At 37.8% G+C, this 13,364-nt stretch overlaps 2 protein-coding genes across 2 annotated transcripts; one reads left to right on the top strand and one right to left on the bottom strand.

The window, feature by feature from the left end:
• Positions 1–1,256: 1,256 nt before the first annotated feature.
• Positions 1,257–3,422, bottom strand: LOC116194959 (GDSL esterase/lipase At4g10955-like). Its single transcript, XM_031523891.1, has 3 exons — positions 3,120–3,422; positions 2,656–2,791; positions 1,257–2,467 (listed from the first exon to the last, which is right to left on the bottom strand). The coding sequence occupies exons 2-3, from the start codon at positions 2,715–2,717 to the stop codon at positions 1,489–1,491; spliced, it is 1,041 nt and encodes a 346-aa protein (XP_031379751.1). The 5' UTR covers positions 2,718–2,791; positions 3,120–3,422; the 3' UTR covers positions 1,257–1,488.
• Positions 3,423–10,687: 7,265 nt separating this feature from the next.
• On the top strand, positions 10,688–13,173 carry LOC116196672 (IAA-amino acid hydrolase ILR1-like 3). Its single transcript, XM_031526529.1, has 5 exons — positions 10,688–11,236; positions 11,620–11,745; positions 11,838–12,152; positions 12,252–12,380; positions 12,641–13,173. Exons 1-5 carry the CDS (start codon positions 10,703–10,705, stop codon positions 13,010–13,012), a joined length of 1,476 nt encoding a protein of 491 aa, XP_031382389.1. The 5' UTR covers positions 10,688–10,702; the 3' UTR covers positions 13,013–13,173.
• Positions 13,174–13,364: the final 191 nt, after the last annotated feature.

Genomic DNA, 13,364 nt, shown 5'->3' with positions numbered 1-13,364 from the left:
AATAGATAGAGCGGATTTTGAGGTCCATGGGTGTATTATGAAGAAATAGAACTCCGAATAACTAATAATTGCGCGAGTAATCCCACAATAAACATAATCGAACTTGAGATCTCTTGGTTATCAAAATTAAAGTGTGCATCACTGCGAAACACTCTCTTTGATTAGAACAAAATTTGGTCTTCTTTTTCCCTTTTAGTCGAGAGACGATCAGGGGGGAGATAAAAGCGATCAGATAAAAAGAAAAAAAAGATTATATAAAATGGCGGAATTAAACAAAATGGGGGAAAAAAATCAAATGAACTTGTTAAGTTGCGAAGCCACTGATGACTATTATAGTAACGGCTTCGCTGTAGAATTTTTGCTACAACACAACTTCACGTGTTCAAGGGAATGATTCGCATTGACTGACCATGATGATGTGATCGATTGGGAACATCTGCTTACTTGATCAATCAACTGATATCACTACTAGAAATTAAAATTTCCAAGTATCCAACATATTACAGTGAGAAATTTTTGCTGGAAACAATTTCCGGTTGACGGTTCTGCCAACCCAATTAAATCGTCGGCAAGGGAGGAATCATAACTAAGGGTGTGTTTATTTCAATTTAATTAAATGTGTGCTTAAAAATTAGTTATAAGAGAAAATGAATGAAAAAAAATGGAAAGATGAGAGATAAAATCTAAACTACTTAATTATTAATCAAAAAATCACTTAATGAGATAAGTAAAAAAATTTCACTTAATGAAATAAGGCATTCTTCATTTATTAATACTATTTATCTCTCACAAGACTTTTCTCGTCCTTATTTATTCATCCCTTCTTCGTTCCTCCTTTAAATAATTAAGTGCTTAATTTATCAAACACCAACTAAATTTAATTAATTACCTCTTCTCTTTGGAAGGGCAGCGCCTTTGTATCCCCAGGGACAAGACTCATCATTTGCTGTTACACGTTTGTTAATTTTAGAATTTATTATATTTTTATGCAACTTTATTTTAAGTTAATATTTTTTTTCATTTGTTTTTCATCTTTTCAGTTCTTATTATCAAAATTATGGAACTAATTCTACCGGAAATAATAACAACAGTTATTCTAGTGTACACTATGTATTGCAATTAAGTATGACTCGTAATCAAATATTATAGTTTGCAAAATTAGTGGAGTTTAATCAATTAATGTTAGAAATTCCCTTAACATAAATGTGTTTGTGGTGGCTTAGATTAGCCAAAGCTGGGATATATAGACCACTGTATTATTATCAATGAACATTTAGAGAACACTAAACCCCCAAATTACATATATATTAAGTTGGCAAAGTAAGGCTCTTGACAAATAACCTACATACCTAATTCAGGATGATACTATTTCATTCCATACCGCATCGATTGGAATGATGACTTGAAATATACGATACCAGCCAGGACTTGCAATGCCGGCCATTTCATATAGTTTATATACACTAATAACCCCCAACAAACACAACATTAGCTTAGTGAATGACTCGACGATTGGCACCGGGTCTGGGGATGCCACCAGTGCTTAAGTTTATGAGCATCGACAATACCTTCTTTTTTATCCGTATTAATGATTAGATCTGCAGAAGGGAGGATATCCACCGGTTCAAAATCCCACCCCAGTTTCAGTGCATCAGAGACCAGAGATTTGTAGGAATTCTGAGTCGCGATGTTCTCCAACTTCCCGAGTCCCTTAGATTTCATGAAATTTCGCCGCTCAAAGTACTTGATGTAGCCGGAACAGATAGGGTCGTATGGGCTCACGAGAATGTGTGGGACCCACTTCGACAGGGCCATGAAACTACTGTCGAGCACTGGTCGGCCATGCAAAGACTTGACCACATGGGCAACTCCAAACTTTGTGATGCTGCTAACAGTGTCGACTGCACGGCTGACCTTAGGGCTGATCCAGTACTCAATCGGAATGGATATGAATGGCGAGTTGAAAAGGTATGTCTCAAGGATGAAACCTGACCTTGCCATCTCCTTCCCAATGAGCATTGAGCACGCCGAACCTAAAGAATACCCAGCCAAACAGATTCTCGATGGTCCTAAAGTACTAACAAGTTCCCAGACCTTCTCCTTCGCGACCTTAAAGCGGTAGCTATTGTGGAGGTGGTGGCAAAGGCACTTGAAATTATCCTTCCAGTCTCTCATTGTGGTACGGATTGTACCCCTAAAGGCAAAGACATAGCTGGGAGGGCCATTCTGAACCTGCAAGCTGCTAACAGTCCCACCGCAATCTGTTGATTTGAACTTGTAGATGGCACCAATTATCATGGAACCGGCATCATCTTTGATCTCGCTCTCTAGCTCGAAACCGAAGAACTTCCACCAAAGTGGGGCTAATGCAAGATGGCCGCGTCGGCCCTTTACCCGATCTTTTTCCATGACGCTTACTCCTTTCACTAAACTTGCCATGACCGCTCTTTTTTGATATGGATCACACCTGTCATATATACAAGCACGGATCATTACTAGATCGAGTTATAATAAGTACATAGGAATGCTCGGCATGCATGGCAATTAATATTGACGACGTTAGAAGCATTAACTGTTATAAACTGTTGCTAATGCGCAAATGAACCGATCTGGACACGCATACTGCAGTATATTTGTCATATAACAGTAACATACCAGCAAAGAGAATGGATATGAAAGGGTCCTGCGGCACTGAAATCATCATTCCCGGGTGCCATCTATTAATGCTATGGTGCACCGCTATGCCCTGCCGCCTTCTCTTTCTGAGAGCTGGTTGAAGGATTGTTCGGGACTGAAATGAACAAATCGCATGACCTTAAGGATGAGATTAAACGGGAAAAAAAAATGTAGAAAGAAGGTGAAAGTATAACGGAAAGTTAAGATTAAAAGTGACTTTTCTTTTATTATCTTTTAAGTGAAATTATTAAACAAACTGTTCGAGTTCGGTTCGGTGAAAGTTCAAGTTCGACTCAGTCTTATCGAACTCGAGCCGAGCCGAATAGTCTCATGAGAATTTCAAATTTTCAGCACTTGCGACATCAAATGATTTTTACTTAATTTATTAAGTACTTATTCTAATAAATATTGAAATTTTAAGTCGAGACAAATACGAATCTTACTCTCAATCTCCTTCACTTCGTCTTCTTCGAGGTCTGTTGCGAAGCCATTGATGCTTTTGGTGTAGGAGTAGAAGATGGAGTCCTCTGCCGAGGAGGAGGAGCATTTTAACGGAGCAAAGGGGGCGAATTACGGAGGAGGAGCATTTTAATGGAGCAAAGGGGGCGAATTGCGGAGGAGGAGCATTTTAATGGAGGAGGAGGAGGTTTATAATGGAGAGGGGGGGAAGGTTCTGTGTTTTTTCTTGGGGCTTGGTGAGCAGGCCGAATTGCGGAGGAGGAGCATTTTAATGGAGGAGGAGGAGGAGGTGGTTTATAATGGAGAGGGGGGGAAGGTTCTGTGTTTTTTTCTGGCTTTGTCTTGTTGTCAGAAAAGACAAAGCGCAGCATGTCTTTGTTTGTAATCAAGGATAAAAAGTCACGCGCGTGGTTTCCCTTAAAAGTGGTTGGTGTCAGTATTCTAACAAGCAAAGAGCCAAATCGATCATTTGAATTAATCACACCAAGTTCTCCTCCCCTCCCCCCTCTTTGGTTATAAGATAGATTTGTGAATATAATGAAATTATAAGCGGTGATAATTTGAATTCAAAACCTTTTTAATTAATTTCAGCATAGAGTATACTCAACGCATATAAAATCATAACAAGGCTCAAAATAATGTGTCGTCATAGGTCCAACACTTTGGTTGTTGAGATCGATCCTGCTTGATACTTGTGATCAATAAATATGCTAGGTCTTTGATGAGGAATTTCAGTCCCACATTGGAGAGAGACATGGATCTTAACCTTTTTATATGAGCAAGATACACCTCTTTCTCCCAAGAGGCGTCTTTTTAAGGATAAAACCGTGTGGATCGAGTGCAAAGCGTAAAATACCAATCTCACATTAAAGAGAAATAAGGATCTTAACATGCATCCATTTCTCTCGTGAGGGGCCTTTTAGTCAACGGGTTTGCCACCAATTACGGGACAAAAAGGGTCGTTTACAGTTATTGGTCACTTTGACTCCGACAGCCATTAATAATTATTCACTTTCGTCATTTTATGACGTTTGGCCATATAAATATATATATATATATATATATTGAATAAATTTGCATAGGGATTTGCTTATTAATTGGACAATTATTCAGAATACAGATCACTATCAAGTTCATTTAGTATAGATCACATTTCATATATTAAAGATACCTCAAACACAACCTGTATATGTAATTCGGCAAAAAAAAAAAAAAAAGAATGATGTAGGTTTTCCTCAATTTCTAATGGAAGTTGAATATCACGAATAATTAATTGAGGCAGCTTGATTGATTGACCAATCGACTCAGCGGCAGGTTGGAGTTGCGACTTTTTCAACGATTTATCAATTCACAAAAGACCGGCAGAAAAATAATGATGGTAATACGGCTTCGAAGGATCGGTTGAAAAATTCAGAGAGAGAAAAATAATAGGGAGAAAGAAACAAAGTGGCTTTGCTTGGCCTTTACGTGGAATTTTCTTTCGTGATTTTAGGACTGAAAAATTACGAGATGAAATGGTATTAGCAGCGAAGTACAATCATTTGTATAACGATTTCTTTCTAAGTCACGTTCATTTCTTCGGACCGAATATGGGTTATTGCTTGTCAATAGTTGTTTGTTTCATTAGTAGGAAATGATGCTCTTATTAGCTAAGGAAGAGTTTTGCGCTTATGAATTCGAATCTGAGTTTCCTATTTGATATGATATTTGTACTATTATTAACTAAGTTGTTGAACTGTGAAAATGCTTCTTTACATATTTGTTAATGATATGATATTTCTGTACTCGTTCAGAAACTTTGCATAGACAAAGAATTAAAAGATTTTTGCCTAAATTTGATGCGCAACTATTGTTCTAGCTTAGATCAATTTATCATGAGCACGCTAATATTTAGGTGGATATCAAATTTGTAGCGAGCTAACACGTAAGCTCCCGAAACAATTATCACCAATTTAGTCCCTGAATTTTTGAAAATCCGAAAAAAGGGGCCAAGATTTGAGTCTATGAAAAGAGCCTTTTTATTATGATATTTGAAAATTAAGTACATTATTTAGATAAAAAATACTTTATTCACTCAAGAAAAGAATTAATAATATATTTTATTAATAATATTAACATAATATTTTATATATTTGCTTCATTGTGTCTTTGCAATGTGACAAACTACAAATCGAGAAAATCTCTTTCAAAGAACAGCTAGTTACTTCAGACCCATGGTAAAATTAATTATTATGATTGAATTCTAATAATTCAATTTCGAAATGTAGAAGTGGTACTGCTTTGGCTGCGAAGTCGCGGTCTCCGGCCAATCGTACGATATGTAACATTCCTATCGGTCATCGAGGGCCGTGGTCATTACGATAACGCATAACAGCTCTTTCCAAAATAGAGTTACAGAAATGCAAGTATGGAACAGCAAAGTGGGAAGAAAATTGTGGTTGGTATTATGGGATGCTGTTCCGAGATATTAGAGGAAGATTGCCTTGGATCATATTGTATCATAATCGGGGCATTACTAGTACTGCCACGTGGTATCGTCAAATAATCGTCCCATGTAAAGAGATTAAAGCCCATTTGAAGCAAGTCAACCCACTTTCGGCCCATTCAACATTAGAAGTAGTCGGACACCCAAGAAAATAAAAAGGAACAACGTTGGATATAACTGGGATGTCAGAAAATAATCATCGAATCCAAGTTCATATAATTGTAGCGTTCTTATACGATGTGTTTATCACATTTATCTCTATTTAATTTGCTTGGTGGGTCAACCGATGTATATCTCGCTTTTATAATTTCTACTTTGATATTTTCCCTCTGTATTCGCTTTTTGCAGTGGATCGATTTATGAATGATCCTAATTGCCGATTGAGAAAAGAAAATTTCCATTTCAGAAAGTTGTTACGACTGCTGCGATTGATTGATCATTAAGCTATTTAGAAATTTTTAGTTACCAAAAACAAAAATAAAAAAAACAATTATTTTTTTTTAAAACAAGTTAAGCTATCTAGAAATGGCTTCTAGCTCACCACTTGGAGAAGGATCTGGAATTTAATGGCTTCTCCCGCCGTTGGAGCAGCATCCAGAAGCCCGAGCTGCGTGAATTTTATTGGACAATTCTTAAGTCATCATTGCAAGACCTCTCAAGTGAAAATTCTATATTTACCATCTCTTTAATTCATCGTTACATGACTTTTCAATTAAAAATCTAATAACTTTATAAAAATGATTCATGTACATATTGATTTAAGTTGAATGGATATCGTACGGTTTTTGTATGTATTGATTCGATGAAGTTTTAGATACTTCATCTACATTATTTTTAATTTAGGGATGTAATTAAAAGTTCCTTTCGGAAAATTAAAAATTCTCTCAGTAATTTTAAAGTTTTTTTCTCGAATCTTGTAACCGAAAAGAAATTTTTCTCGAAATATGAAATATTTTTCGAAATTCAATTGTATTACAAGTCCTATTAATAGAACACGAAAAAAATTATTTTCTACATTATTTTCTTTCAGCTCATGTTTATTTCTTTACCTTTCCTCTAACTGTTTCTCTCACGACATGCTACGGATGTTAAATTTAATTTCAAATTATAAATATTTCTATTATACTTTTTTTATTCATACTAGTTGGAGGCCACACGTGTTGCATGTGGTTTGCCTCCCTATATGAACAGGCCATATTTCAATTGGAAGAGAGCAAAAATATTTTTTTACGATAAAAAAAATTAAGAATAGTAAAATACATCTAAGCAAACAAAATATCCAAAGATAACAGTAACAAACAGATGAGTATATATGAACATATATATTTATATATGCATATATATATATATATATATAGAGAGAGAGAGAGAGAGAGAGAGAGCACATTTTCATAATGAAATCCTTATTTTGGAAGCAATTATTTCGAGCAAGAGAAGTAGCCTTCTTAGCAACCCCAGAAGCGATGATCCTTCCCCATATGTGACTTGAATCAATTTGCTCTTCCATTTTGTTGCAGAGATACAAAGTATTTTCAATGATTGACAAATTACGAAGTCACGACTTTTGTCCTGTTTAAAGAAAAATTGGTTAGTATACATTAATGGGGCCTTATCATTATTTGGCATGCTAAAATATTCCATTCCCAATCAAATCATAGGCAAACTACCTCAGAAGAGAAAATTTTATGAAAACCCACTCTCACTTTGCTACGATTATCCCGCTGCTTAGTGACGCTGTCAGTGTCTTCCTCCTTGCAAAAAGTCACTATATGGATCATAGCTTTATGTATTGGTGATAAAAGAGGGACTTCTTGAAAGTGGTTTGCAGATACTGTTCTTGTAAGTCCTTTTTTTTTTTTTTAAAGTAGACTATAACCGTCGACATTCACTTATTCATTAGCCCCTGAGATATTTTTGCCACCAATTAGCCTCAAACGACATTTCGTCTACTATTTATACCATTCCGTAACGGAAAAGTGACGGAAAAGATAACTCCGTCCATGAATTTTCCGTCACGGAAGTTAACGGAATGACATAAATGGTAGACAGAATGCCAACGTTTGGGGCTAATTGGTGGCAAAAATATGTTATGGGCAAAAACAGTTGCTAGTGAATAAGTGGATGGTGACAGTGGTACTCTACTTCTTTTTTTTTTTTTGGAAAACTATGGATGCTATGTGGTTTACTAGATTATTTTTTTTTAGGTGGATTGGAGATTGCATCACAACAACTCATTTGTCTATGGCAGCAACACATTGGCAAGACATCTCCTAAATGGGGTGTGGCAAGAAGACACTTTATCTACATCTCACAAGTAGTCAATGAGAAGCAATGAGAAAGACCGTTTTTTTTTTGTACAAAGTGGGGCTAATGCCCGGTACAGTGAAAATAAATTAAGTTATGCAAAGGCGGGATAAGGAGGCCCCAGATAGATCTCCTAGTAGGAGTAAATGAATTTCTGACGGCGGGATGGTATGAAGATGGGAGCCCAAGAAAGAGACCTTTTAGATATGATGTAACACAAAGTTTTCAGCAGTTTAAATTGGTGGTTTGAGGGATTAGCACTGAGGTTGAAATGTACTTGGGTGGGCTCTATTTTTCTGCTATTCTTGGTTGTCTTTGTGGCTATCTGTACATACTTTTTTTTTGTCTCCAGTCAACGGAAAATGACTCAACCCCCTAGAAAAAAAAACTAATGAGGAATGAACAAAAAAATAAAATTTGTTTGTTGAAATAATTGTACTAAAAACAAAACAAACTATTTATAGGGGGCATCTAATTGTCCGAGCAACACTACATTCACATAATTTCTAGAAAATGCTGAAAGAAGAGCCTAGTAGCGACAGCAACCTGGAAAAATGCAAATGGAAATTATAGGGAAAAACCACTAACAATGAGATAACTACCATGCATATCGAATAAAAGCATGATGTCACATGAAAATGAGAAGAGGAAAAGGTGGGATCAAGAAGGTACCTCCTCTTTATGTGGCCATTGCATAGAGCCGAGGGAATCAGGAACAACAAACTAAAAGAAAGCTAAAAAGATCAATACGCTTGCAAAGATTAGAATCACATTGATAGATGGTGAATAGATTTCAACTGCAATGGTAATATCAGTGCTAGGAAAAACATGTGAGTAAATCAAAGGAAAATATTGCAATAATGTATTACATATAGCAATAGAGCTTAATGTCCAAAAGGCAAAGGCATGATTAAGGATAGTTCAATCCATAAAGAGGCCACCCGACATTTTCTCAAATTAAAGACAGAATGCAATGAAATATAAATTAATGGTCAGTAGTCAATCGAAAAGGAACTATCCAAAGACATGAGCAGAGTGCTAATTATGCTGCTAATTTAAAGAGTGTAAGAACGATACGAACAGATACCAATCATTGAGAAAGCCCTTCACCGAATGCAAGTAATTAGCCCACTGAATTCATGCCAAAATGTGCTGTCATTGAAGTATACATGGAACATATTCTTAATCTGAGAAAGCTAAGACTTCAATCTGAATAATATCGACAAACAACGTAGCGTCATCGGTGCATCTAATGATGCCACAAAAGTAACATGTTGGTGTGGAAGAACATGCGAGGACCGTTAGGGTAACTAACACCAGGTCGGGCACTAATACCTACCCTAAAAGAGGAAAGGAAAGGAACGTTTGAATACTTTAGGTAAAAAATCGACGTTGGGATAGATCTAAGAATATTCGTCGACGTTAGGTTATATGGTGTAATAAATTCTAAAAAAAAACCAAAAAAAAATGATGGTTGAGCTAAATGTGGCAGAAAAGGTTCGTAAAGAAATAGAGAATGGCGGCTAATTGCATATCAGCGAATAGAATTTCTCGCAAGCAAAAAGATTTTCAAAACCTCTCATCTACTTAAATAAGCAAATAGTTTGTGGTTAATTATTTTGACAGGACCTCTAATTGCCTGAGTCTAAACACGAATCACAAAATTTTGAAAGGATACTAAAAGAAGAGTTCACTTTGGTAAATGCGAAGTGACAGATCGGGCAAGAAAACCTTTCTAAAAAAATCATTTTATCTCAAATGATTATGGAAGTGTAATTTCATTCACTGGTTTTATAATACAGGCAATATAAATTAGGGATGTAAGAAGATATCAGAAGACAAATTACAATATTTTATCGAACACACAGTGGGCATGTGGAAGCCTGACGATGAAGCGACAACTGGAAAAAAAATGTGACAAACCCATAGATGCAATTAAATCTTTCATTTCTATATTACTTACACTTATTGTCTATTTTAAGCACATATAGAAATCGTGAAAGCTCTATTTTGATAATTCTCAGTTTCAGTTTCACTAATTTTTAAATTATTCATTCTGAACAAAATTCAAATTACAAATAATCGTTAACAGTTTTAATTGAAAAAGTTTTCTCAATTCACGAATGTTTTAAAAATTCTATAAAAACGATTAAAAACAATATATAAATTAAATAAATCATCAAACCCGCACAATATGCCGCTTGTACCTAATTAATATTAAATGTACTAATTCTATTGTTTTGTCCTCACGATGCATTTTCAGAAATCCCCTCGTTACCTCCTAGTAAGCTTTTGGATCAAGCTTTAAAACTCTTTCTAAAAGAGTAGCCGCAAGGAGCCTCAGATCGCGTTATATAAAGTAAGATCATTTAAGGGTATAGTTATTATTAAAAAAAAAAAGGTAAATTTCAACATTCTCTCTATTATTTGTAAAATGGCTGTCATCCTTTTCTAAAAAAATTAGTCATACGTCATCCCTACTTTAGCTGACGTGATATCAAGAGAATATATATTTTTTCACATGGATCTCATATCACGGAGCTGCATAAATCGATCACTTACCTAATTTCTTTATCCGAACCAAATTTCACATAATTTAAGGGGAAAAGATGAATGATATGTGTCTAATTTTGAAAAGAGAATGTATTATTTATTATTTTACAAATTATAAGAGCGGTGTGGTAGAAATTTATCGTGTAAAAAAAAAAAAGTCAACACTTGCTCTCCCGTTATTGAGGAAACATAGAAAACATAGAAAAGGCCAAAGGAGACAAAACAATGACGACGGATCCAGCTCTCCCGGTCCCTGTCGCCGAAATCGCCGTCTCGTCCCCATTTCCAACTCTTCTTCTCACCTACTTCCCGAGCTCGGCATCTTCAGTTCGTCTTCTGCCCTGCCCGACAGTTCTCCCAGAAAGCATGGACAACCCAACTTATTCTCTTCGACGACGAGACCCGATGAGGCGTGCTCTCTGCTGTATGCTCCTATTGGGCATCGCCTGCCAGGCGGCAGGGGCCGCGGGCGGCGAAGGAAAGATGGCTGACCTGAGAACCATGGGGGAGGAGCTCCTCCGGGAAGCCAGAGAGCCCGAGTTCTTCGACTGGCTGAGGCGGGTGCGGAGGAGGATTCACGAGCACCCCGAGCTTGCCTTCGAAGAGTTCGAGACGAGTCGGCTCGTCCGGTCGGAGCTCGACTCTCTGGGGATCGATTACACGTGGCCGGTGGCGGTTACCGGGGTGGTGGCCTCCGTTGGGTCCGGGGCCGAGCCATGGTTCGGCCTCAGGGCGGACATGGACGCTCTCCCGATTCAGGTCGGTCCCCGTTCCTCCATTTGAATCATATTTTTGCTATGCTAAGATATTCCCATATTTCTATTATGTTCTATATATACTGCTTTGCTCTTCGTGCTCTTGCCGGTTACCGAGTATTCGGATTGTGACGAGTTGTTGGAAATTCTGTTCTTTATCTGCAAGTTGCGATTTTCTTGCTTCTGATTTGAGGGAGTGGTCACTGTATGTATTGGCTGTACAGAGGGATGAAGATGCAATGGGATGGAATCCGACATATAATTTTCTTTCTTTGAATAGCGATTGATGTACCGTGCCAGATGATGGACTAACTAGTCAGTTGATGGGCGGCCTTATATGATCAATGAAGTGACTTTTCAAAATTTTCCTCAATCTTACTGTGATAGGAACTGGTGGAATGGGAACACAAGAGCAAGATCAATGGTAAAATGCATGCCTGCGGGCACGACGTCCATGTTACGATGCTGCTTGGAGCGGCCAAGTTACTTCAACAGAGGAACGACTCCCTAATGGTAAGTCACTATACCCTGTCTTTCACAGATATCAAAATATTTACTTCGTGAAATTTGGAATGGAATAGACTCGGTGTTCTTTTACTTCCTAGGGCACTGTCAAGCTCGTGTTCCAACCTGCAGAAGAAGGCAGCGGAGGAGCTTACCATATGATAAAAGCAGGAGCTCTGGACGAGATCAGGGCCATCTCTGGGCTCCACATTGCCCCTGAACTGCAGATCGGAGAAATCGGATCGAGGCCTGGTCCATTTCTTGCAGGATCAGGAAGGTTTTTAGCCACAATTCGAGGGACAGGTGGCCATGCAGCAAGTCCCCATCAGGCTATAGATCCCGTTCTTGCAGCTTCTTCTGCTATCCTCTCGCTCCAACAAATAGTTTCCCGAGAAACAGATCCTCTCGAGGCCAAGGTACATGAATTTCACAGGTCGGGCTGCATGATGTCTCGTCACTTTATTTCTAAACCTGATTAAGTGAGATGCTTTTGTTGATTCTATTTTGAGAACTAGGTGATCTCGGTGGGTTTTATCGAGGCTGGTCAAGCTTTAAATGTTATTCCAGATGCAGTTAAATTCGGAGGCACATTTAGGAGCTTTTCCTCGGATGGTTTCTATCAGCTTCAGCAGAGGATCAGAGAGGTAAGTGGCTTTCTAGACCTACCTACAGCTAGAAACAAATTACCTTGTAATTAATTCTGCCAATCTGTTTTGAATCTGTATCAGTAAGTTTTTCGTATCTTCTGCAATCTAGTTGCACCTTTCACCAGATGAGAAACGATAGCCGGATGTTCTTTCACAACTTAAATGGAAACTTAGAATACCAAAGATTCAAAATTAGACTGACTGGCACTGGCAACCCATGTTATGGACAGTCATTAGTTAGTTTGTTTGTTCATCAGGTAATTGAGGTGCAATCAGCCGTTCATCGGTGCAATGCAACAGTTGATTTCTTGGAGGACTCGTTGCGGCCTTACCCCGTCACTGTAAATGAAGAATCGATGTACAATCATGTAAAAGATATCGGACAAGTCTTGCTTGGAGAATCGAATGTGCTCTCTCTTCCAATGAGCATGGGTGCGGAGGATTTCGGCTTCTACTCCCAGAAGATGCCTGCTACATTCTTCATGATCGGGACACGTAATGAGTCAGCTAAGTCGGTTAACCGGTTACACTCCCCATACTTGGAGATAGACGAGGAGGTCCTCCCCATTGGAGCTGCATTACATGCTTCCGTTGCCATGTCTTATTTAGGAGCAAGTTCTTCAGCTTAAACCAAACTTACACAAATGCAGATGTACATGTATTCAGAGCCGGCATAGAATTTTGTAATGAAGAAACACCGCATGCCATTGTAATTGATTTGGAGAATCAGAGATATAATGAATCGGTTCGCGAAACATATTCAGATGATATCCAGTGCGGAATTGAAAGAGCATTCTGGGCTTCCCTTTCATAGTTGGAATTGAATCTTCATTCCATTTCATTCCCGCAGAAGGAATTGAATGTCAAATAACAAAAAATCCTTGCTTGCGCTTATCTATGGCTCCGTGCTTGGCAGCTCTACGCACATCCGACCATGAAAGGGAAGCAATTGCATTTTTGTTCACATCGAGGATGATAAAG

The sequence above is a fragment of the Punica granatum genome, chromosome 2 (genome assembly GCF_007655135.1).
Source record: "Punica granatum isolate Tunisia-2019 chromosome 2, ASM765513v2, whole genome shotgun sequence".
NCBI lineage: Eukaryota > Viridiplantae > Streptophyta > Magnoliopsida > Myrtales > Lythraceae > Punica > Punica granatum.
The sequence above is the reverse complement of the archived record's forward strand: the minus strand, read 5'-3'. Positions and strand labels throughout refer to the sequence as shown.

Coding starts and splice junctions, on each gene's coding strand:
- LOC116196672 (XM_031526529.1), top strand. CDS start 10,703: ATGACGACGGATCCAGCTCTCCCGGTCCCTGTCGCCGAAATCGCCGTC. Junction 11,237..11,619: donor TGGACGCTCTCCCGATTCAG/GTCGGTCCCCGT, acceptor TTACTGTGATAG/GAACTGGTGGAATGGGAACA. Junction 11,746..11,837: donor AGAGGAACGACTCCCTAATG/GTAAGTCACTAT, acceptor TTTACTTCCTAG/GGCACTGTCAAGCTCGTGTT.
- LOC116194959 (XM_031523891.1), bottom strand. CDS start 2,717: ATGGCACCCGGGAATGATGATTTCAGTGCCGCAGGACCCTTTCATATC. Junction 2,468..2,655: donor CATATCCATTCTCTTTGCTG/GTATGTTACTGT, acceptor TATATATGACAG/GTGTGATCCATATCAAAAAA.